Source organism: Diadema setosum, chromosome 4 (genome assembly GCF_964275005.1).
Source record: "Diadema setosum chromosome 4, eeDiaSeto1, whole genome shotgun sequence".
NCBI classification, from domain to species: domain Eukaryota; kingdom Metazoa; phylum Echinodermata; class Echinoidea; order Diadematoida; family Diadematidae; genus Diadema; species Diadema setosum.
In genome coordinates this window covers 42,295,799-42,318,310 of record NC_092688.1, presented here as the reverse complement: position 1 = coordinate 42,318,310, position 22,512 = coordinate 42,295,799, and the positions used below count along the sequence as shown (strand labels likewise).

The following is a 22,512-nucleotide window of genomic DNA, read 5'->3' as shown; positions in this document are numbered from 1 at the left end:
TGTGGGAGGATAATTCTGAAGACAAGAGCTCAGAAGATGAAAACATAATCGATATATGAGATATCTAACATTTATCTAAAAGTAGAAGGATGAAAACATCAAAATCTATTGCATTATACATACAAGAATTACCATCCTCATATAACTTTTGTCCAATATTACGGCAGTTCAAATGCGCATTCAAAAATGACTGAATATAACTCAGTGTACTTGAATTCATTCAATGATGATTCCTTTTCTTTTCCTGGCTTGCAGTGTGCTCCTTCTAAGTGGGTATCTATTGATGGCGTTTAGTTCGGCTGAATACTCAGTTCTCATATTCCCCGCCACCATCTTGTTCACAATTGGGGGCGTCTTCTTGATTCTATCCAGTTTGCAGGTAAGATTCCGTCTTGTAAAATATGAACATGGGATACTACAAAAGCATACCAACGACAAATACACATTTGTTGCTAGTTAGGCGAGATAAAGTGTGCAAACGGGAGGAATACGAGATATAGTTTCTTAGACGTGCAAGTGACACACAAACTAACACTTATTGCACACCTATAAACACACAAAGACATACATACATACATACATACATACATTAAAAAAAGAAGTTTAACCTTTTGCATGCTAAAGGCATACAGTCAAATCAACTGAATTCTCAATTCTCAGTTCTGGGATCTCGTGTCAAAACCCAACTTCAGACACACACACACATATACACACGCAAACCCGTATTAGACATTATATCGTCATCTATTGTCTCGTTCTTGTTATGCGCTCTATTGTCTTTCAGGTCGGCAATTTGTTTCCATCACAACGCTCTACAGCTATCTCCATTGTTGCCTCCATGTATGGTGGATCTGTGAACATTTTTCTCATCCAAAAAGTAACAATTTCTCTCATTTTCTTATTCCCATTATCAGATTATGTGTGTATGCGTGTGTGCGTGTGTGTGTACTTGTGTCAATGAATATTGTCAAAAAGCGTCGGAAATCAAGCCAGCACTAGAGTGGCGTTAAAGTTAACACATTCAATAGATGCATTCCTTCATGTACTAGGTAAACCCATTTGAAATGTCTTAATCTTTTGTAAATATGTTATACATATCATAACGCGTATAGAATTATGTACATATTATGTTTGTGCATGTGAGACGTGCATATTGTACCGAGAGAGGGAGAAAGTTATATAGAAATAGCTTGCAACTTTCTGTAATAAGTGGTGAGCATCCGGGAATAGCATTACCATTTTTTATCTAAATACTTACAATATACATCTGCTTAACAGCTGTTGGTTATAAATTGTTGTTTTTCAGACACTTTATAAGGCTGGATTTGCCTTCGACGCATTCTTTTTCCTTATGGCGGCCTCCGTCGTTCTCATGGGCTTTAACACCACGCTCTGTCTCCCGCGCACGTCCATTCCTCGGCCGTTGCCAAGCAACTACCGACTACCCGGATGCTCGGGGTTGAGAGAACGTTCGTCGCGCGATCAACAGGCAGACACGGTGGCTGTGGTGGAAAACAACGCATTCGTCAACGAGGCCTTCGAAGCTGACGAGGAAGGGAATGAAGAAAAGGAAGCAGAAAACACTGACCACCCGAGCAGAGATGACATCAGCATTCAAGAGACGGCCGCTAGAGAGAATGGACTCAATGCCAAGAAGACGCGGATAGGAGCAGCTGATCTAGAAGAGACAATTAAAAGACCAGCGAAAAACAGTATGTTCCAACAACTGCTCCTACCCGTTCTCATCAGTGTTTTTCTCTCAGCTCTATAGTTGTTCCTTACCTCATTTACTTTCTACATTTGTCATCTGCTGTCATTATGAGCTAATCTTTCATATCCACAATGAACTTCATGGTGAATGCAGAGTGGTTGCCACGGCAATCAACATGTTGTACAGGAAAATATGACTCAGATGACTATGATTTTGATGGCAAACAAAGTTTTAGTTTGAAATAGACATGCTATGAGACTTTTTGTTATGTTTTTGCGTTATTTCTTTACACACACGTATTTTCTTTGAATTTCAAATGCTAACTCTATACCTGCAAATTAATTCACTTTCTTTCGTCACATTTTCGTTACCATAGCAACGGGAGAAGACGTCAGAGAATGACTAAGACTTTAATTGCAATTGAATCAGTAATTCTAAATGTACAAAGTCAATCACTTTGTGTTATCTAATTTGAAATATGCATTTTTGAAAACTAATTGATGGCAATTGCAACGGATTTAGACATCAGACTATAGCTAAAACTTAGATTGTAATTGAACGACTAATTTTCAATTTTTAAATGTAATCACATTTCCTGCATTGTTTTATGAAAAAAGAAATCATTACCATGACAACGGGAAAAGACGTCAGAAATCTGAAAGGCTTTATATCCAATATGCTGGGAATAGAATATGAGTGTGACCAAGTTGGTAGTTTTATACAGATTGGTGCAATTATTTTACTTTGCCCCAGAACTATTGAAGGCAAATAAATTCCTAATACAGTGCATTAACCAGTCGGTATTATTAACAATGTTTAATATTTGATTTCCTTTGAATTTGAGTTAGCTGGTATTCTAAAGTGTCCCAAACTACATAAATGTGCCTATCACATCACGCTTATTATGATCTTGTCAATAAAACAGATGCATATCTGACAAAACATCTATCGAGGCTTGAGTATTTTCTAACTTCGACATGCAACACATGCGAGATCAATGCTCTTAGGGCGGGGAAGGGGGGTCGGGCGTGGTCGCAGCTCATTGGCCATTATTGAATAACTTTCAATATATTTAGGTGGCGTTAAAAGTTCTCTTGGTGGATTTCGTCTTTACTCTTCTCCTTCCCCTTATAGTTAAAATCTCAAAGACATGCATGCAACAAAACACACACACACACACACACATACACAAACACACACACTCACACACTCACACATGCAATTGTAGAATAATCACGGGACTTTAGGACGAAGGAAACTGTTAAATGCATTTGCATTTTTTCGCATGATTGGTTATCTATTGCAATTGCAAACGCCTGTCGGAAGCGTGCAATATCAGTTTACATGACAAAAACTAGCAAATTCTAGGCAGTAAGCGACAGTTGGAAATACAATTACACTTTTGGGGGCATTTGTATGTTAGAACAGCTATGACCCATTGAATACTTAAAAGTATCTTGGATATATTATTGTCGATCAATTTTTTAAATGGAATGTATATCATAAATACATTTCCAAGAGGATTATCAAGCTAATAAAATATCTGTCCTTATTCCATTGTTACATATATGAAACAATTAGAAATTAATAATAATATAATGCAATAATTCAATCACATTTAGATTATGCAGATAGCATTATTCATTTTTAGCTAAAAGTAAATAAATATTCAACAGTTACACATCAAAAACAGATTAATTCCTGGCGTTCATTAGCATCAAGACGGACAATGTACACAGATCTTCTCGATTATAAATCAGTCAATAACTTGGCTTCATCGGGGTTTTCTAATTATGTTTTACTTTTCCCCAGCACAAATACATTTTGGGATCAAAATTAATATATTCTTTTTCCTGAACCATGCACTGAGATTGCCAAACGTACATTCTTATACATAGGATCATTGTGACACAATTACTTGCCTTTCAAAGCCACCTTCTTGCAAAATATGAATGCATTTCGTAAATAAAATGCAGAAGGAATTTTCTTACCATTTTATCCATAAGGACGTTATGATAATTACTTGTTCTGTGTACACTTCTGAGTAATCTGGTTTAAATTTTTTTGATTCATTATATCCCTTTACCATTCTATTTGCATTTCTTAAAATTATAATCATGCTGTCACCACTTTATGCTTAACTACCTCCTTATGTTTTTTCTTCCCATTCCAATATGCCTCACATTATTTTACTGTATTTTCATGACGTAGCAAGTTACATGTGCCTTGTAAAGTGGACCTCTATGGAAAACAGCTTTGGCTTGTCGTCATTGCTGAGTAGAACAACCCACCCGTATTTTACGCTTCATCATAAGTATTATTATTTACTATACAGCTGTATTTGTTCATTGTTTTTATATAGAAGAAAGCCACCATACCATGCCAAAATTTACCAAGTGTGGACTAGATCAAAACTTTTTTTTTGTTAACGTTTGCCATATCTAACTTTAAAAAAAAAATCATTTATTCATTTTTACGCAGGGGCTGACGAGAACAGATATACTGTCGTTCCGAATCAGAAAACTAGCAATGAAACAATGCCTTTTGACGAAGAGAGAAATAAAACGGAGGAGAAGAACGGCCTTGGATACAGCTCCCTCATTTCGTGCATCCACTCTACGCCGTTCTGGCTGATTCTCGTCTGGCAAATGTTTCTTGAGCTCGACTTGCTGTACACGTTCGGTACTGTCAACTACGTCATAGAAGAACTGGCTGAAGGGGATAAGGACGTGGGTATGTTTAATTGCATATTATACATGTTATAATATTCTTCATTTGAAGTTCATTCCATATCAGGTTCATGTTAACAATGAAATGAATGTGAACAAAATTAAGCAGCTGTATTCTTCTCTCTTGTGCTGCTAAATCATTTGGGGTTTTTTTTAACATGCGGTACAATATAAATAAATATATATATATATATATACATATATGTATATATATATATATATATATATATATATATATATTGCAAACCATACCATGTATAAGAAAATGACATAAAATTCTGCATGACTCAGAAAAAGCTATACTATCTTGATCAACTTAATCAAGCCAATCCATGCATGTTTGCCTCATTACACAAAAACTTGTGCTGCTGAATCACCTACTTTTTTAACAAACTTTTTTTTTGAAACCATGCTCTATATACAAAAAATTCTATTGAATTATGCATAACTCTTAGAAAAAAATTATTTTGATCAACTTGATCAAATTAATCAATATCTGCTTCATTGCATAAACTCCCTTGCACTCCCTTGAGAATACAGCATTTCCCAAATCTTGCAGTAATCTAAAAAAGAAAAACAAGTCACACTTGAATTGATTGATTGAAATTCATCATTTACACATAATATACGCACACATGCACGCACACACTCACACGACATAAACATACATACAATGCAAACATAAAAACTGGAACGCATCGAATTGTTTGTTGGCTCGTGGTTTTATGAACACGCACTCGTTGATGAAGGTATAGTGGTTGTTGTGACCACGGTTATGAATATTTAATAAAAAAAAATGACGACGATAAGGACTTATTGTGAGAGTAAAAATTGCTCTTTTGAGATGATATGAAATCAATCCTCGTGGTCTTTTGAGAAATCATGACCATATGCATTTATTGTTGCCTACGTCAATATGAATATTTTTAGCTATCGGTGCAACAGAAACGTGGCTTAATAATAAATCTCCCCCATTTATAACATCGATGGATACTCTGTTGTCCGTTGAGATGGAAAACGCTGACGAGAGGACAGAGTCTCTATGTTTTTATCTAACTCTTTAACGTTTAAAGTCAGGAATGATTTTGTATGGAATGGGAATGATTGTGATTATGCATGTGTTGAAATCAATGTGCGAAATCGAAAAAAAAAAAGATATCATACTTTGTGTAATGTATATGCTCCCGTCAAACAAACAGTAATCTACTATTTGGCTGATTTTTGGTATGTTATTTAAAATGATTAAGCAAGAAAATAAAGATGTATATTTCATGGGGATTTCAATGCTGATCTTTTAAACATAGATTATAAGAATAAACCGCGAAAGATTTTGCGGGCAGATTATTATCATTATTTTTTTTTTTGTTGTAAAATCACAATTGCTAAACGATCAAAAATTTCGATTAACTAATCAACGTTGATTGATAATAGATTTCTTATTATTGATAAACATTATATGAAATCTGGTCTTTATTATAGTAAGATTTCTGATCACCTACTTTTATTTTTGACTGGTGATGACGATGACTAGAGTGAAGTAAAAGACAAGTATGAGTATTGATATTCACAATAATGGTAAGGTATAGGTGGTAATGATGGTAAAAAAATAACTAGAATTACAATGAGGACATATCCCAAAATTAATTTTTAGACACAGCTTTAGAACATGATAGAACTCTTGTTACCTGCACTTCTATCCTATTCTGTGCGGAACCTGGTAGCCTCCACATTAAGTCTATTGGCATTTCACAATACAATACAGTAATACAGCAATACAATACAAGTTAAGTTAACATTCTTTCGTCACCTGAAAGGGATGGTATAAGTTTTGTTGAGATTGTTCTTCAGGTTTCTAGCTTCTTCTTCTTCTTCTTCTTCTTTTTTGAGAAAACGAGAAATCTCTTTTGAAATAACTATGATGGAGCGTATAATTCTAACAGGAATTCAAAGTTTCTTTTATGAAATTTGGTTTTGGAATGGTTGAGAATATCACAAGAAAAAAAAAACAATCCTAATAAAGGTAGGAACCACCTTTTGTCATCAAGGATTGATTTGTGTTACTTTGTTTGGACACCTCAGCCGTTTTAAAGCCGATTTTCCTCAATTAGACTTTGAATTCCTACAGTATTGTATATGTTCCTTAATGTTTCATGAAGTGGTTTCTAAGTATCTCGCAAATAACCAAAAGCGGAATCCTCATGTCAATTGATACTACACCATCCATTTTGCAAAGGAAAAGTACCCGGTTCTTGCATCCTCTCCCTTGAAAATAATCGTTCTACTTCTGTGCTTTTCTTTCTTTCTTCTCCGTCGCCCACGGTAATGACAGTGAGCTCCTACCTGAATGTGTTCTCCATCACCCAGGCCATGATCATAATCGTGGGTCCGTTGAGCGGACTTCTAATGGACCGCAACAAGTTGTGGCGATTCTGCCGCAACAAGGGTGAGTCCCACATTATGCAGCACATTTGTTGACTGCGATAGAACAGTTTGACAATAATCATCATAATTGCCACAAAATTCCGTTATTGCTGACAAAATCTTTAGAAGGTAAGACGGAATTGTTGTCTTGTTTCAAAGGCATTGTATTGATGAGGGTATACTGAAATCTATATCGCAATGATATACAATTCAATTCAATTCAAATGATTTTCTTTTCATATAAAATAGTACAAAGCAATATACATAACGCTTGCATGATTACATAATATTTGAAGGAACTTTGAATTACATAAGTTTCAAAAAAAAAAAACATGAATACAATATTATAATGATATCAACTTTGGTTTGGATAAATAAACAAGTAAGCAATGCAATCTTATTTTGTTACTCTACATGGAAAAGAGGAATTCACAAGAAACGCACAGCTTGTAAAATTTGTGAATTACTCTAGAAGATGAGGGCATCTCAAGATCCGTCAAGGACTCCATGTATGAAAATGTTGATATCCTGACGTCAGGCGAAACTATCAGAAAATATAAAAGGACTATGACAAGGACAAGAACGAAAGCAGGGACGGAACAGACAGGAAATCAATATCAAACATGGATAAGTAAATTCATAAGTTTGTACCAAGTTACCATTTAACATCGTTCTTGCTTTATACACACTTGCTTTACATCAGAATTACTTGAAGCCCCTCTGACAGAGATTTCTTTCGGTGATTATTCATTTCTCTAATGCATTTATGCCCAAACACTGTAATCGTCTCGCGGCATAGTTACTTCATAAAAGTACATAATACCAAGAAAAATTCCTTTCGCTCTTTTTGTGCCATGATGGCAACCCCCTGTGTGCCACAATATTCTGAGACACCAACGTAGTAATTCTTTGAGAAAACATTCCGTTGTTTCTTTTTTTCAAATCTATAACACGTAACTTCTATACAGATGTCTGCTGGACATGTAGTGAGCAAAGTTGTAGAGAAAATGCCAAGCTTTGATTTGATGGAAATCGTGTGACAAATCGATCGAGTTTTTCTTTAAAATGACCGGTAGCTACATTACTGTAAGGACATGACTTTTGCACACAAAACAGTGAAAGACACTTAGAATTTACACGCAAATTAGGGATCACCGTTTGATAGTCAATCACCACCTAAAATGCAAGATATATGTGAGGCGAACAGAAGCGCGAGAAAAGCGCTTTGGGCGGGTTTGTGGATTTTAGCTGAATATGCGAAATTAGCACGCCGTCGACTGAGTCTGACGCGCGAATGTGGCATATAAAGAGTTAAAATAGTTTGTTTCAACACTATCATTTTTTTTCTTATCCAAGCTACTCTACGTGCAGCCCCTACTAGATGGCCAAATGGAGTCATCCTGTTTGTTTTACTAAGTATCTTTTACAGCATTTCGTAACTCGTGATAAAAGGTACTTAATAAGTGCTGCTTTTATGTTACAATGTGACTGTATAGTGTGTCTGTGACCCTTGGAATATTGTAGCCACCTTTAATCTTGACTCGTATGAAATATTCTTCTCCTACTTTCATTATCATACCATTGTTCCGACTTTCGTACTCAAAGCACCATGTAATGATAACCTGCACGATTATTTAGAACCGTGATTATTTTCGCCATTCAGCATCTACGTATTGATATAAACCTCTCAGTTCAAATTAAGTAATAGGTCAGGGTATAAGTTAGCAGAATTATCATTATAACAATAATGATAAGATGTAAATAATCATGTTTCACGAAATCAACCAAAGTACTGACGCAGTCCTTGTTCACACAGACGGATCACCCGAGAGAACAATTTTTGCTGACCTCCAAGACAGCTGCCTGCCCCTGGTCCTGACCAGCGTGGCTTCACTCGGCTACTCGATTTGTCTCCTCATCCCGAACCTCGAGCTTCAGTACCTCACATTCGTCTTTATCCTTCTTACACGCCCCTTCTTCTATTGTGTCGGGTCAGCTGTGATCGCAATCATGTACGTATTACACGATACCAACGCACTGCAACTTTGATAATAGTTGCCCTTCAGTAATGATAATGATGATGATGATGATGATGATAATAATAATAATCATAATAATAATAATAATAATAATAATAATAATAATAATAACAACAACAATAATCCAGGGTAGCCTCTTCAGTATTGCCACTGCTCTGCCAGAGGGCCCTGCAAATATTTTTACCCTAGCGTTGCCAGGTAGGGCCTATACCATTCATACACCATTATCCTGGATCGAGAGGGAGATTGTGTGTAAAAAAAAGTTTGTCCAATGACGTTAAGCACTGGACTGGAATCGAAGCGGGGTCGTCCGATTTGGAGTCAGGAGTCTTATCCACTATGCCACAGCGCCCTTATTCAGGTCCTGTTCCCAGAATTTTTTGATCTGGGAAATTACCCTTCCTATGGCAAGATGGCAGTGTAGTGGAAGGCATAACGTATAACGTAAGGCATAATTTCTTTCTTTCTGAGTCTACCCTCAGACAGTAAAAGTTTGCACGACCTTGAATTTCAGCTATAGAAATCACGCTTTGTTATTCCACAGATTTCCAGCGAAGCATTTCATCAGTGTGTATGGTGCCATCAGAACGCTTAGCGGCATATTCTCCTTTCTCCAGTACCCAATCTTTTTAATTCAACAACATTTCCTTGACAATAACCCGTTCTACGTAAGTACCTAGAAAGTAATTCTGTTATGGTATTCGTTGAGACGTTTTTCAACCGGATGTGCCATCTTGACAAAAGTATAAGAAGAGAGTCGCACTTTGGAGAGAAGGAGAAAAAAAAAGACAGAGAGAGAGAGAGAGAGAGAAGGTTAAATGGGAGATATTGAGAGAGAAAGATGAAGAGGTAATGGGAAGAAGAGAGGAGGTACAGTTTAACTAAGATGATGTTCTGCAACACTGATTTGTGCATGGTGTTAATGGCGATTACTTGAATTAATATCAGCGATATGCTACGAGTGGAAAGTACTACAAAATACAAAAAAAAGTGTAAAAGCTCATGATACGCATGGCTCTTGTCACATACACCTGTAATAGATTTTGTATATGGATGTAAACGTGCATAATTAGGTTAACATAAATCTGTTTTTATAATCAGAAATTTCACAAACTTGAGTGTATATGCTATCTAATTCAATAGCACAGATCTTGTACGGGGAAAAACAACAATATAGCACCAATTTCCCCAATGTTACGGCAATCACAATATCACAATACACAATGTTTATATTGCTAGGCAACTCAAGTATGATTATTTCTGTTTTCTGTTTCTATCTTAGACAAACAACAAGTAATGTGACATTATCTAGACAAATCGTTATCTGGTTATACGCTCTCGCATGTGTATACTAAACACAAACAAACCCATGACTTTGGGTTTTGATGTCATTGTTATCATCCAACAATACAATTTTCCCACTTTTAATATTTGTAGACACATCTTTGTTGATCACGTTGATCATGCTACGCATATAGACTATTAGGGTAATAACGACTAAATGAGTAACGATGACAACCATGTAATTTTTCATTTTTAGTGTTATTCTCGTTCATATCATTTTATCATCATACACATTTCATTTTTCGCAGATAACTATCGGGTTCATTATAGCGGACGCTCTGACCCTTTTTCTACCCATAGCACTTTACACTATCGCTCGCAGAAGACGCGCGCCAGTCAAGAGTATAGCAACGAGTTAGTCGTGTGATGCAAGTAGTGAATCATTGTCGAGTCTCATTGACGCACAAGTTCGAATTCTCATCAAGCTGTAGGAACTTCAAATTCTTTCCCAAATTTTGAAAATCGATTGTTCCGGCGAGTTATGCTTGATTCGTGCTGATTCGGAATAAGTGTGACGATGGTATAAGGTGAAGCCTCCAGTGAAGGATACTGTCCAAGGCCTATGAGAAGTACAGGTAAAGTACATCAGAACTGTAACAACCAAGGAGTTGCAGAGAATGATCCCGTTTTGGAAGGAGAACCACACTGTACATCACTCAGTAGATCATTATCGTCAAGATGTTTTATAATGCAGCTGTGATATAGTCACGAATAATGGGTCCTATAATCTACAGAAACACGGTGTCAAACTTTCAGGTCTGTTATTAGGCCTCTAAACCAGGATTAAAAAAAAATAGTGTACTCACTTCCTTATGAATTGGCATTGCATTACGTGGCACAATGCCAGTTTTCAACAAGTGAGAAAAAAAAAAATAAGGTGCAGAGGAATTTTTCTCTCCTGTAGCTTCTTTCAGGATTTTATAGAATGAGGACCATCAGGGCCTTGGGCCTTTATCCCTTTTACAGTTGTCAATCTTTTCTGCGATGTTTTCCACAATTGATATCCCCCTTACAAAAATATCCAATGGTAGATTTATTGAATCTCAGCAGTATTGACTATGGTAAACGGAAAACAGTGAACAACATTTTCATTCATGGACTCGGCAGGTTAAGGATATTTAAATGACAGTTTACGAGTAATTCGTCAATGGTGAACGCATGGAAATATAGATGCAAATTATTATTACAATCGATATCTAAATTATAAGGTATTATATATCTCGATATACACTTATTTATGAATATATTTAAGTTGCAAAAGCATTGATAACACTTCTCAAAATGTCAAGAATAATTAGAGTACTGCATAATCTAATATAGTATGACATCATTACATTCATGATATTGTAATTTTTTGCGATGTATTCATTGCTGAAACTTGTTATATTTCATTCTGCAACTCGTACAATAACTAACTAATGTCATTTGGCGCATATTAAAGATTTTTAAAATGTTTAAAAAGGTGAAGTATTAAAAATCTATAGTATAAACAAATTGCTGTATTCATATGTTCTTTCAAAAATAACTACATGTATTATCTGATATTCTTAAACAATATTTTATCCACAATCATATGATGCGAGCACGTATGGAACTAGAAGATTCCCATAAAATGTAAGCTCCTGTTTAAAGACACGATATCTCACGAACCATAATTTCTTACAAAAATCCTGTATTTAAATTTGGAATTGCCTGCCATGTATGTTCGAATAGTATCTCATATATTTAGCAATTTCAAAAGGAAGTTTAAATGGTATTTATTACAGAAGTGATAATTCCAAGTTATGTGAAATACTAAGTAGGCGTATGCTGCAATTTTTGATATGTAAGTTTAATTGATGGCTTGCTCTTCGTTCATGCATGTATTATTTTTGATGTAGCTCCCAAAATAATGTGACCGTACATCGCGAGACCAACAAAATGTTGTACACACAGGTTTTGTGTCAGGACTGAAAATGGATGAAATGGCTCAACCTATAGTCAATCTTAAGTTGTTGTTTTTTTCATATTTTCTGAAAGAGCAAGACTTTCTCTACAGTTTGGTAAAGGTTTGGATTATAACACAAATGGAACATGTGATTTTTTTTCACTTTATTTGAAGAAAAGTTGTATCAGTAATGGAGAGAATAAACATGATCTATTTCGGCCTGATCTGATAATCCCTTCATTGTTTATGCATTAGAGATGCACATCATGTTTTTTTTTTGTTTTTTTTTTTTTTTTGTGTCCATTTCATTGTACAGCTAGCACGGTTTGGTAAGATTAAGTGTTTGAAAAGACCCATTATACTCTAGATCTTCCTTTCGCAGTAAACACTTTTTTTTTCAGAGTATGTGTTTTCTTTTCAATATTTAGTAAGGAGAGTCTATACATCATTCAAAAGCTCAAAGTCTGCTCTTTCAGAATTCATGTCTAGCCACTTTTTGTTGGCTTTGTGGTGCAGGATCACAAAAAGCGTGTTTCGCTTTGCTTGTGTTTGTAGCAATATTGTAACAAGGGTAATACAAACGGAGTAGCCTTGATAGGTCAATTTAACGTTTGCTATACTCCCCAAATCTCCTGTGCTTTCTTGAGTTCGATGATATCATGGTGTCATCTGAATTTGTTTCTGTCAGATATTTCAAATTGCATGCTAGCTATATGATTTTACCATGATATATTATGACATCAGTTATAAGATAAGATATTTTGTTATCCATTCATACTCGAATATTGACAATCAATGATTGACATGTTATGTTGTGTTTTTGATTTTTCTTAAAAGATGTGAAATAAATCTAAACCTTGAACCGTGATGATTTTTATCATAGACTCAACTCGTAAACGATGTTTCAATGGTACTCCAGTGGTGAATGACATGTGAAGGAGATATTTTGGTAGAGTCTTAGGATAAAATCATGGTGTTTAAATAATCATTTCTACGGTAGAGGTAATTAGTAAATGACATTTTCTTGACCAAGTGTAGTGCTATAGACAGTGTTATGATGGTACCGGATATTCCAGTGGTATTATAAAGGTCGAGTGGTATTTATTGGGTGGAGTCTAATCGTCATCAATTGACGTTGTGTGATGAATGGCAAGTGGTGAAGGGTGAATGATATTTTATCGTGTGAGTTAAAAGGGTGTAAGATTTTCCAATATAATAAATGGTCTGTATGACATGATTGTTCGTTACTGATGCTTGTCACGTGTTGTCCAATAAACTTGAAAAACTTGAATAACTCTCTGCTGAGGACTTCAATTTCAATCAAACTTGGAGGGAAGAGTGGTTATACAAAGTTACACATTTTACCAAACATGAAGGTCACCTCACGATCAAAGGTCACAGGCAGAGGTCGATGAACTTTAGGGCCCATTGTTACGTTTTTACGGCGCGTTTCGATTATGGCTCATAACTTTTTATTTATTAAAAATTGCAAATAACTATTCATAGGATTGCATTGTTTTACTTAAGTCTTGGATGTCGCAGCCATTCCAAAACCGATTTTCATCTAATTCATCTCATAAACCTTGAATTCCTCTTAGAATGGTTCGCTCTAAATAAATTGTTTCTTGGTATCTCTCAAAAAAGTTATCTTTTGTTTGAAAAGTTTGAAAAGATTTTATTTTCTGCATTTCATATTTTCTTTCAGAATAACAAAAATAACAAAGGCAGGTTCAATTACACAAATACAATTCTGAAAATTATTGACATATTACATAGTAAGTCATATTTTGTATGTAAAGACAAATGAAACGTTAAATAACATACAAAATGTTTATATGGCCAATAATGACTTAATTCACAGTACAATATATAATATATACATATGATGCAGAGGGCCGCCGTTATAAGCCGTGCTTGAACAGACGGACAGCCAGAGTTAAATTACCATTTTTTATTGTAGTACTTGAACACTAATACAGATGGGCCATGTTAAAGTGCGCGTAAATCCAGTTTTATACAATTACTTGGTAAACAGGAGTGGTGCCTGTGAGTGCGTGTGCAGGTGATGAAGCGCGAAAGTGTTGATGGTCGATGGTTTTGAGAGATGATTTTCAGACTTTAACATTTGAACATCTATAAATTACTTATACCAAGTACAGAGTTTGAAAATGTATAGCGATTGGGTTGAGGAATAATGAATATGAATGTGCACGGGTGAATTTGCGAGTGGTATTGTAGTGGAATTGCACTGTTACGTTTCTGAAATATTCGAGGCTCCTATGTCATCAACACTGTTCAGTGTAATTTGTTTGAGATTTCTCAGAGTATTGTGTCTCTGCTCAAGGACCACAATAAATTCCACAAATCTATACATGGAGCTGTCGATTTATGTAGTACATGATGTGAAATTACGAAAATCGTCTAGAATGTCCCTTTAAAAGCCCATGAATCCTCGTCTCCACCAATACTATATCCCTCCGATTAGGTCAGTCCCCAACAGGGCCTCTTAAAACCGCAGCACAAAATGTTCAAGTGTACGCGGATACCCTCAGTTCAAAGTCAACATTTGTATTAGAATGGGTGTGTTCTTATCAATGTGATATTTTCATTCATCGTTACATTGGGCTGACGGGGGCGCACTCTCTGCCTGCTGTACCTTTGTTGCACGTGTCCATTGGGTCCATGGACTGAGGTGTGGAGGGGGCTCCCGTACTTTGTCAGAGCAGGTGAAAAGTTTGTATCTTTGTCATCTTTGTGTCTATTATACGTTTTATTTTGCACTTCGGAATCAATATAAGGACCAATTTAATGTCGAAAATATGGCAAAGTTCGACATTCGGATTGTTGTTCTTTTTCCAAATGTGTTCCGACAATGGCGCTGTATATAAACCAGTATTGAGCAGTTTGTGCATATGCCCTATAGTTCTCACCAGCGAATAGTATTACCATTGGTGAAATTTGGCCAGTCACATACATAAAGAACATTCAACTTAAATGCGAACTAGGCAAATTTTCCTATAATCATGAGCTAATGTTTCTCTCTCTCTTCTTTTTCTTTTCTCTCTTTCTCTCTTCTCTCCCTTTCATTTTTCTTTGTTGCCTGTTGGTTTATGACCGCACGCTTGTGGTTGTTGTTGTGTGTGTGTGTGTGCGTGTGTGTGTGCGCGCGCGCACGCGCGTGTGTGTGCGTGTGTGTGCGCCATCTTCTTTTCTGATTACCCAGCCAATTCTTTTCTGATTACACCAAACAATAATTACCAAAACAAAAACCGTATAGATGATTGAAATGTTTGATTAAATTCAGAATACACTTAAGATTACTCCAGATTACCTGATTACGTCATATTATGATATTCGAGGAACATACAGAAAAGGAGACGCTGGTGGGGGTAAGTCCTCAGAAAAGAAGTCGGCACATGCACACACACTCACACACACACACACACACACACACACAACAAGGATACGTGCACACACCAACAAACAACAAAAATGAAAGGGATAGAATGGAGAGAGAGAGAAAAAAGAGAACATGCATAACTGACCTCAACTCAAGACATATATCAACGCTTCCAGTTGGAATCATTTTGTCCATGATTACTGGAAATTTTGAGTTGTTCGCATTGAAGTCGCGTACGTGTTCTTCGTGTATGTGACTGGCCGTAGTCCAGCAATGGTACACACTATATATTCGCATGTATACGACATGAGAACTACGAACAAACTGCGCAAGAATGGTTTTCGGTTCCATTGCGGGAACGTTGGAATTTAATTCGACATTCGCGTCCTTTGCAAATCATTCGCCTGCTCAATGGAAACGGCTCTTAGTTTCGACGTCGATTTTCTTCTTTCGAAATGAGGTTTCTTAAACGGCAGATCCATAAAAAGATTTTTAATTTTTCCAAGGAGGAGAAAGGAAGGGGGTTGGGGTAAGGCCCCAAATATAGATATACATCTAAAAGCAGTTTCCCAAACGGGACATTTTTAACAGTGATTAAGGAGAAAGCTACCCAACAGCCATTATTTTGACAGTTCGACTGAAAGTCTAGAAGCCGGTGAGATAGCCGCAGATAACTTGTGAAGAACGTGACACCATGCACTGAACTGTCCCGACATTTAAAAAAAATGGAAGGAGTCGTTTTAGCGGAGCGTTTAATCGCCTTGATTGTGACTTGTCTGGAAATTCTGGTGCACGGCGGCATCATTTTCGGCTGGCCTTCGTTCATTATTGTGCTCAAGGATATGGGATATTTTGGTGACGAATGTCCGGAGAGCAGCGGCATTGCAAACACAACTGAAGCTGGTGGCGTAAGTATAAAAAAGAATCGGATTATTCATTTAAAAGACATTTTGATATTTGACCGATCATATTAATTGTTGGTTATTTTAATGTGTCGGTTGTCATTCTTTCTTTGCCAGCATTACTTTGCTCGAAAACGGAAACGAAAGTGGATCCAGTAAGCATTATAGGTCGTCATCCTGGTAAACGATGACCTTTATAATACGAATGATACGATTACAAATCCACTCAGAAAAAAAGTCTTACAAACTTCAGCCAGTGACCAGCTATTATCAAGTATTTAATGCCGACGTGACTTGTTTTATAAGAGCATAATTCCTTTCTTTCTCTGTTTCCTCGGAAGAAAGCTTGAGGTGTGTTGAATTAATAGGCAGCCATGAAAAGAACTGCTTGCTAAACACCATCGCAACATGTAGACTTCATTGTGGCACTTGAGAAATATTTTTTTTTTTCTGTTTCCTGGTTACTGCCATGCAAGTGATATTTTCAAACATGTAAAAGCAATTCCATCATAAGGTACAGCGAAATAAATAAATTATACTGAGAAATATTTTTGAAGTTATGACAAAAAATCCCGGATTTTCAGTTAATTTTCCTTATTTTTAGCACGTTAAATTGAAATTATCTCAGTTTAACAAGATTGAATGTAGCTTATCTTGCGATAAAATTCCTAGATTTTTTATCGATGAAAATGACACAGAAAATGCGATATCAAGGAACAATATTCAAATAGTTAAAGTAGGTTATGCAAACTTAATTTATAGTAAATTTTCAAAATGAATTTTAAAATGAATGCGAGAATAATCTCGAGAAATTCAACCATGATTTATGTCTCGCAGTGACTGTCTATTGAATGAATCAAACTGTAAATTCCATAAACGAGTATATGCGGTCATTTTGATGACACCGAATTTAGACCCAGCTTGCAATAGTAACCTGTGTAAAAAATACTCAGGAGAGAGAGAGAGAGAGAGATCAGTAGAGAGGTATAATTATGATATCAATCCATAATATTAAAGATACTATGCTACAGTATATGCTGTAAAATTGGATTTACTTCCCAATAATGTCATTTTGAGATTTTTGTTTTCTCTTTGGTTATTCTATAGTGATCTGTTAGAGATTCTCCTACCAGTTTAATGTTAATTTGAAAAGAAAGAGTACAATGTTTTAAGCGCGTCGCTGAAAATTTGATTGAAATCAGATTACATGCTATTGAAGTTGGAGATTTTGAAGTTTTGTTTATTTTCATAAAATAGTTCTTGGACAATAAACCTGTATAGTCATTTATGGAAATAAATCTTTAAAGTGTGTAAACAAAATATTGACATTTCTTGTTCAAACGTAATATTGCCCCCGCCTCAAATTCTCTTATTTCAGACTGATTTTTATTTTTAAGTTATTAAGCCAGGAATAACATTGTTCTTCAGGCTCTCAAGGCAGAGAATTGAATTGGCTCATGAGGAGGTGATTACTCATTCATTTCCACACTCATATAAACTGTTCGAGAACTGTTCTTTATTCCGAAGTAGTCTGGGTGCTAAATCCAGATTTTAGAGTTATTCTTGTTTGACATCTGTTTAATGTTTTTCAGTGGTTCTACCCTATATATCAGGGATGCTGCAACTCTTGCATTCTCGAAGGGCATGGGTTAAAGGGATAGTTGAACAAAAATCTGTCAAATCAGACAACTTGTTATCGAAAATGGCCGCTACAATGTTCATATACACCAAAATATCCCAATTATACTTGCCTCTTAGGATGCTTTCACGCTATAAAACTGAAAAGGCTTTTATTCAATTCAATTCAATAGCTTATTTATTTCCATCATCAAAAAAAGACAGAAAAAGAGAACATGATTCAAAGCGGTACAAGTTGTCGATTTGTCTTTCTTTCGTTTGATAAGGGCATTTTTTAAAATACAATATAAAGTATATGCACGAATGATGTCATAAAAAAGAAACAATGCACTTTGTCATGGCAACAAAAATAGTAAATCATCATACCGATGGAAAACAGTGTTCCACTAAAAAGCCAAGCTTGTAAGACGTGGAACACTGGAACAAAACAACGACAGCACCAATTTGTTTTACCAATAAAATATATTCATATTAGATTCTTCTATATACTATTGTACATTTACTCATTGATAAATGATGGTGATTATTAACATAATCTCTGGGAGAAGTAAAAGTTTCACACTTTATACGAACACAGACACAATGAATAATGATATACAGTGTGTTTAAAAAGGTAATCCAACTTTAGAGAGCTACTGTTTCATAAATGTCAACTATGGAGAGCGCAATGTTATACTTGTGAGGAAAGGGGAACTCTTCCTTTTCCATTAATACCCAACTGTGTTGACAAGTGTCATGCATGACTGAGCACATTAATTTCAAAGACAACAATGACAAATTGCATTTTTTCCCAGTTTGAGCGTTATCATGAAGGAACATTTGAGTGTCTCACTGAAATGAGTGAGATCTGTAAATGAAAGGGGTCAAATAAACAGGTCAGCCGCTACGACTGCAGATTTGTGTTCAGGGTTTTTCTCACCTTTTATTTTCTGTAACCTTTTAACATGGCCACCTGTTGGATAATAACCTCGTCACTCCAACAAAGGCCAACCCACACAATCCTTTTCCTCTGTTCATATTCAACACATAGCTCGCAGCTACGTACCATGTTTAGAAAATGAACAGAGAAAAAAGAAATAGATTGTGTGGAATGACCTTTGTTGACGTGACCAGATTATCATAAACGAGGCCATTTTGGAGATTAGCTAATCATAGGAATTAGTGTGTTTCGGAATTATCAGCCTTTTGAATACCGAACCTTTTTCATTCCGGATTAACGGACCTTCGGAATTTTAACCGACATTGCGTCCTCGTAAAATACAGGTTGCGTATGAGGAGACTGTCATCAATAACCAATTCGCTTGACAATGCTTGACCAGAATAATGGTCTCGGGTTAGATTTTATGCTCTCTCTCTCTCCCCTCTCTCTCTTAAAAAAGTCAAACAAATAGACTACGAATACTGGAACCTCGAATACTTTCAATAGCATTTAGCATTAAGGAGGACAATAAGGGAATGTAGCGGGGCAGAAACGAAGAATGAGGGGGCCGTAGAAGGGGAGCTACCTGATTGGCATTGATTGGGGAGAAGTTGAGAGAAGAGAAAGTATAGTAGTATTGTGCAGTATATAGTTTGAAGCTGTTTTGTGACTGCCCAGCTCAAATCCCCAAAAATGGGTAAAAATGATTTTCCACTTTACTATTTAGTTTAAAGTGGTATAATGCTCTTTTAAAGTGCTAAAATTATGAACTTGTTGAAAATCTACCATCCTTACCCATTCAAAATGTGAATAAACAATTTATTCCTAAATATTCTACCCGAAAATTTTAGTTTCAAACGTTGCCTATCTATACGAATAATGCTTTCAAGAGGTATATTGGTACATTATTTGTTCTTTTAATATGTTGTTGCTGTTGCTGTTCATTTTCCATCTGTGAAGATGGCTGGATAGCCCATATTCAGCTACACTAAGCTGGTCTTCCATGGGGTCCAGTTGGATGTGGGGTGGGACCACTTCACCGGGTTAGACACCCTGCTCTACTGCTCTACTCTCTCATAAACGGGACCTCCATTTTATGTCCTATCCGAGGGACAGAGTGTTTTGCCTCTTGCTAGAGGGGACGGTATGTTTACACACAACATTGCTCAGTCGAGACTCGGGTTCGAACCCGGGCCGCGTGATCGTGAGGCAGACGCGCTACCGACTGAGCGAACTCACCGCCCAATATGTAGCAAACTATTACATTTTTGGCCTTATATAGAATATCATAATCTATGGTGTTATATGCACTACTCACAAGATACTAATGGAGCTCTGAAGGTTCTCTTTAGATAGGAGATTCAACAATTTTTCACACACTCACCCCGTAGCCGGGAGGGGGGGGGGGGCGCCCCCCCCCCCCCCCCAAGATTTGGACCGGGGATTTGGAAGGCGGGAAAAAAAAAAAATTGCGTGTATACTGTAAGCATGTGCATGAGGCGGGTCTCCCTTTCAACCATTTTATAAAGTAAGATCATGTTATTGTTCAATATTTTACTCAAAGTGTGCACCAGATCGTTGAATTTCAATTCTGAAATTGCAAAATTTCACTTGCTTTGGAGGGGGATATCCCACAAAAAAAAAAAAAAAAAAAAACGCTCCCCGTCTGTGCCTCTTTCCCTACTCGATAGTCATGTTAGTGCACTTTTCAGAATCTCCCTCGTGTAGGAAGGGGAATAGGGCTTATCCCACATCCTTGTGCTTTGTCTCCTTCCATAGACTTGCTACACTTCTCTGATTGACAAATTTCCAGATATTGCAACAAAAGTGTGCGCCAGGTCGTTGAATTCCAGTTCTAATAAGGGAAAAGCTCCCTCGAATATGGGAGAGGTATCTTGCCACCCTCACATTGCTTGATCCCCGCTATAGAGTTAGTACACTTTATTTTAATTCTAAAAACTCAAAAGCTCCGTCGAGCGGAAGGGGGGCACCCCCCCCCCTTCACACACCCTCCCCCTCTACCTCATTAGACCTTGTACATACACAGTGATGATGCACGGACTAAGAGCTAAATTTAGTGATTTATCGAGTAACACTTCCCTGAAAAAAGCGTTATTTTCAGTATTTTTTTTTAATTTCGCTGAAAAAACATTCTAAGTACATGTATTTCACCAAAAGTTTGAATTAAAGGTCTGAAAATGCCAAATCACCCTCGTGAGGGAGGAGAAGTACCCCTCTCCTACACGTACACCCTCGTCTCCGTGCTTTTTCTGTTTGATTGCCTAACAGGCAGCGTTCATGATATTCATTGTAAGAAATAATACAAGAAGTTTATCCATAATAATACCGTTTTCTTGGCAAATTATTCAATAATAATCTACATCAAAATACTGCTACCTTACTCAACAAGTTGGACTGTTTCAAGTCTATAAAATACGCAAAATATGCATCAAATTGCACCATTTATAACATCAAAATGCAAAAAGTTCTCACTGCGGGTGTTGGGACACCCCCTTCCGCACCCCCCCCCCGCGCCTCGTTAGCTCCGCCCGCTCAGAAGGTGCTTACTTGTCTGAATGGTACAAAGTTAAATCTATTATTTCTTAGGATGTGTAACTGAATAACAGCATAGCCGGTTGAGCGTCCTTGCCTGACGCCAAACTGGTTAACGACTGTGATAGTAGCAATAGTAGGATAGAACTAATAGTAGTAGTAGTAGTAGTAAGATTTTCTTAATAAAGAGTGTTACCACTGCTTTACCAGAGGGCCTGCCATTATTTTAACCCTAGCGTGAATTGTCCGATACCCAGTTATACACCTACTATACTGGGTCATGATGGGTAAAAACATCGTGTCCATAAAATTATGAAATAGTAATAAAGCGACAACAACGACGCCATAAATTCTTTGGTGTACAACATTTTCCAGGACTTTAAAGGGATTGTACAGTTTTGGTTGAGACCTAATTTCAGGTTTCTATCATGTTTTTTTTTTTTTTTTTGTGTGTAAGTGTGTGAGATAATGAGATATTATCTCTTATGAAATATGAAAGAGCATGTAATTCTATGTTCATTTGATGAAAATTGGTTTTAAAATGGCTGAGATATCCAAAAAAAGAGTGATTCGAATAAAGTGTGGGACCCACATTAGTACGATCGCTTTGTTTTACTTTGTTTTTGGATGTTTCAGTCATTCCAAACCCAATTTTCATCAAATAAACTTTGAATTCCTCTTAAAACGGTATGTTGTGTACTACAATAAGTATCATAAGTGTTTTCTTGGTATCACGCAAAAAGGTTAAAAGCCCAATTCTCGTCTCCTCCAATACCTACCATCCCTTTAGATAATGCGTGAAGTTAAGAAATTTAACATTTTTTTTTTCATTTGCGACTGGTTGTCTTTTTGTTTTGTTAAAAAAGAGACCTACATAGAAAATGATTTATGAAACAGTGGGTCAGCTTTGTAAAGTATCTTCTTTTTGA

The 22,512-nt window shown here is 36.4% G+C and overlaps 1 protein-coding gene across 1 annotated transcript in view; it reads left to right on the top strand.

Annotated features, from left to right (window-relative positions):
- The window catches only part of LOC140227897 (equilibrative nucleobase transporter 1-like), a 15,848-nt gene extending 5,245 nt beyond the window's left edge, over positions 1-10,603 (top strand). Inside the window, exons 3-10 of the mRNA XM_072308281.1 lie at positions 256-379; positions 785-877; positions 1,307-1,712; positions 4,193-4,444; positions 6,770-6,883; positions 8,678-8,873; positions 9,445-9,568; positions 10,493-10,603. Of these exons, the coding sequence (XP_072164382.1) occupies positions 256-379; positions 785-877; positions 1,307-1,712; positions 4,193-4,444; positions 6,770-6,883; positions 8,678-8,873; positions 9,445-9,568; positions 10,493-10,603 (1,420 nt within the window). The remainder of the gene's footprint in view (positions 1-255; positions 380-784; positions 878-1,306; positions 1,713-4,192; positions 4,445-6,769; positions 6,884-8,677; positions 8,874-9,444; positions 9,569-10,492) is intronic.
- The last annotated feature ends 11,909 nt before the right edge of the window (positions 10,604-22,512 follow it).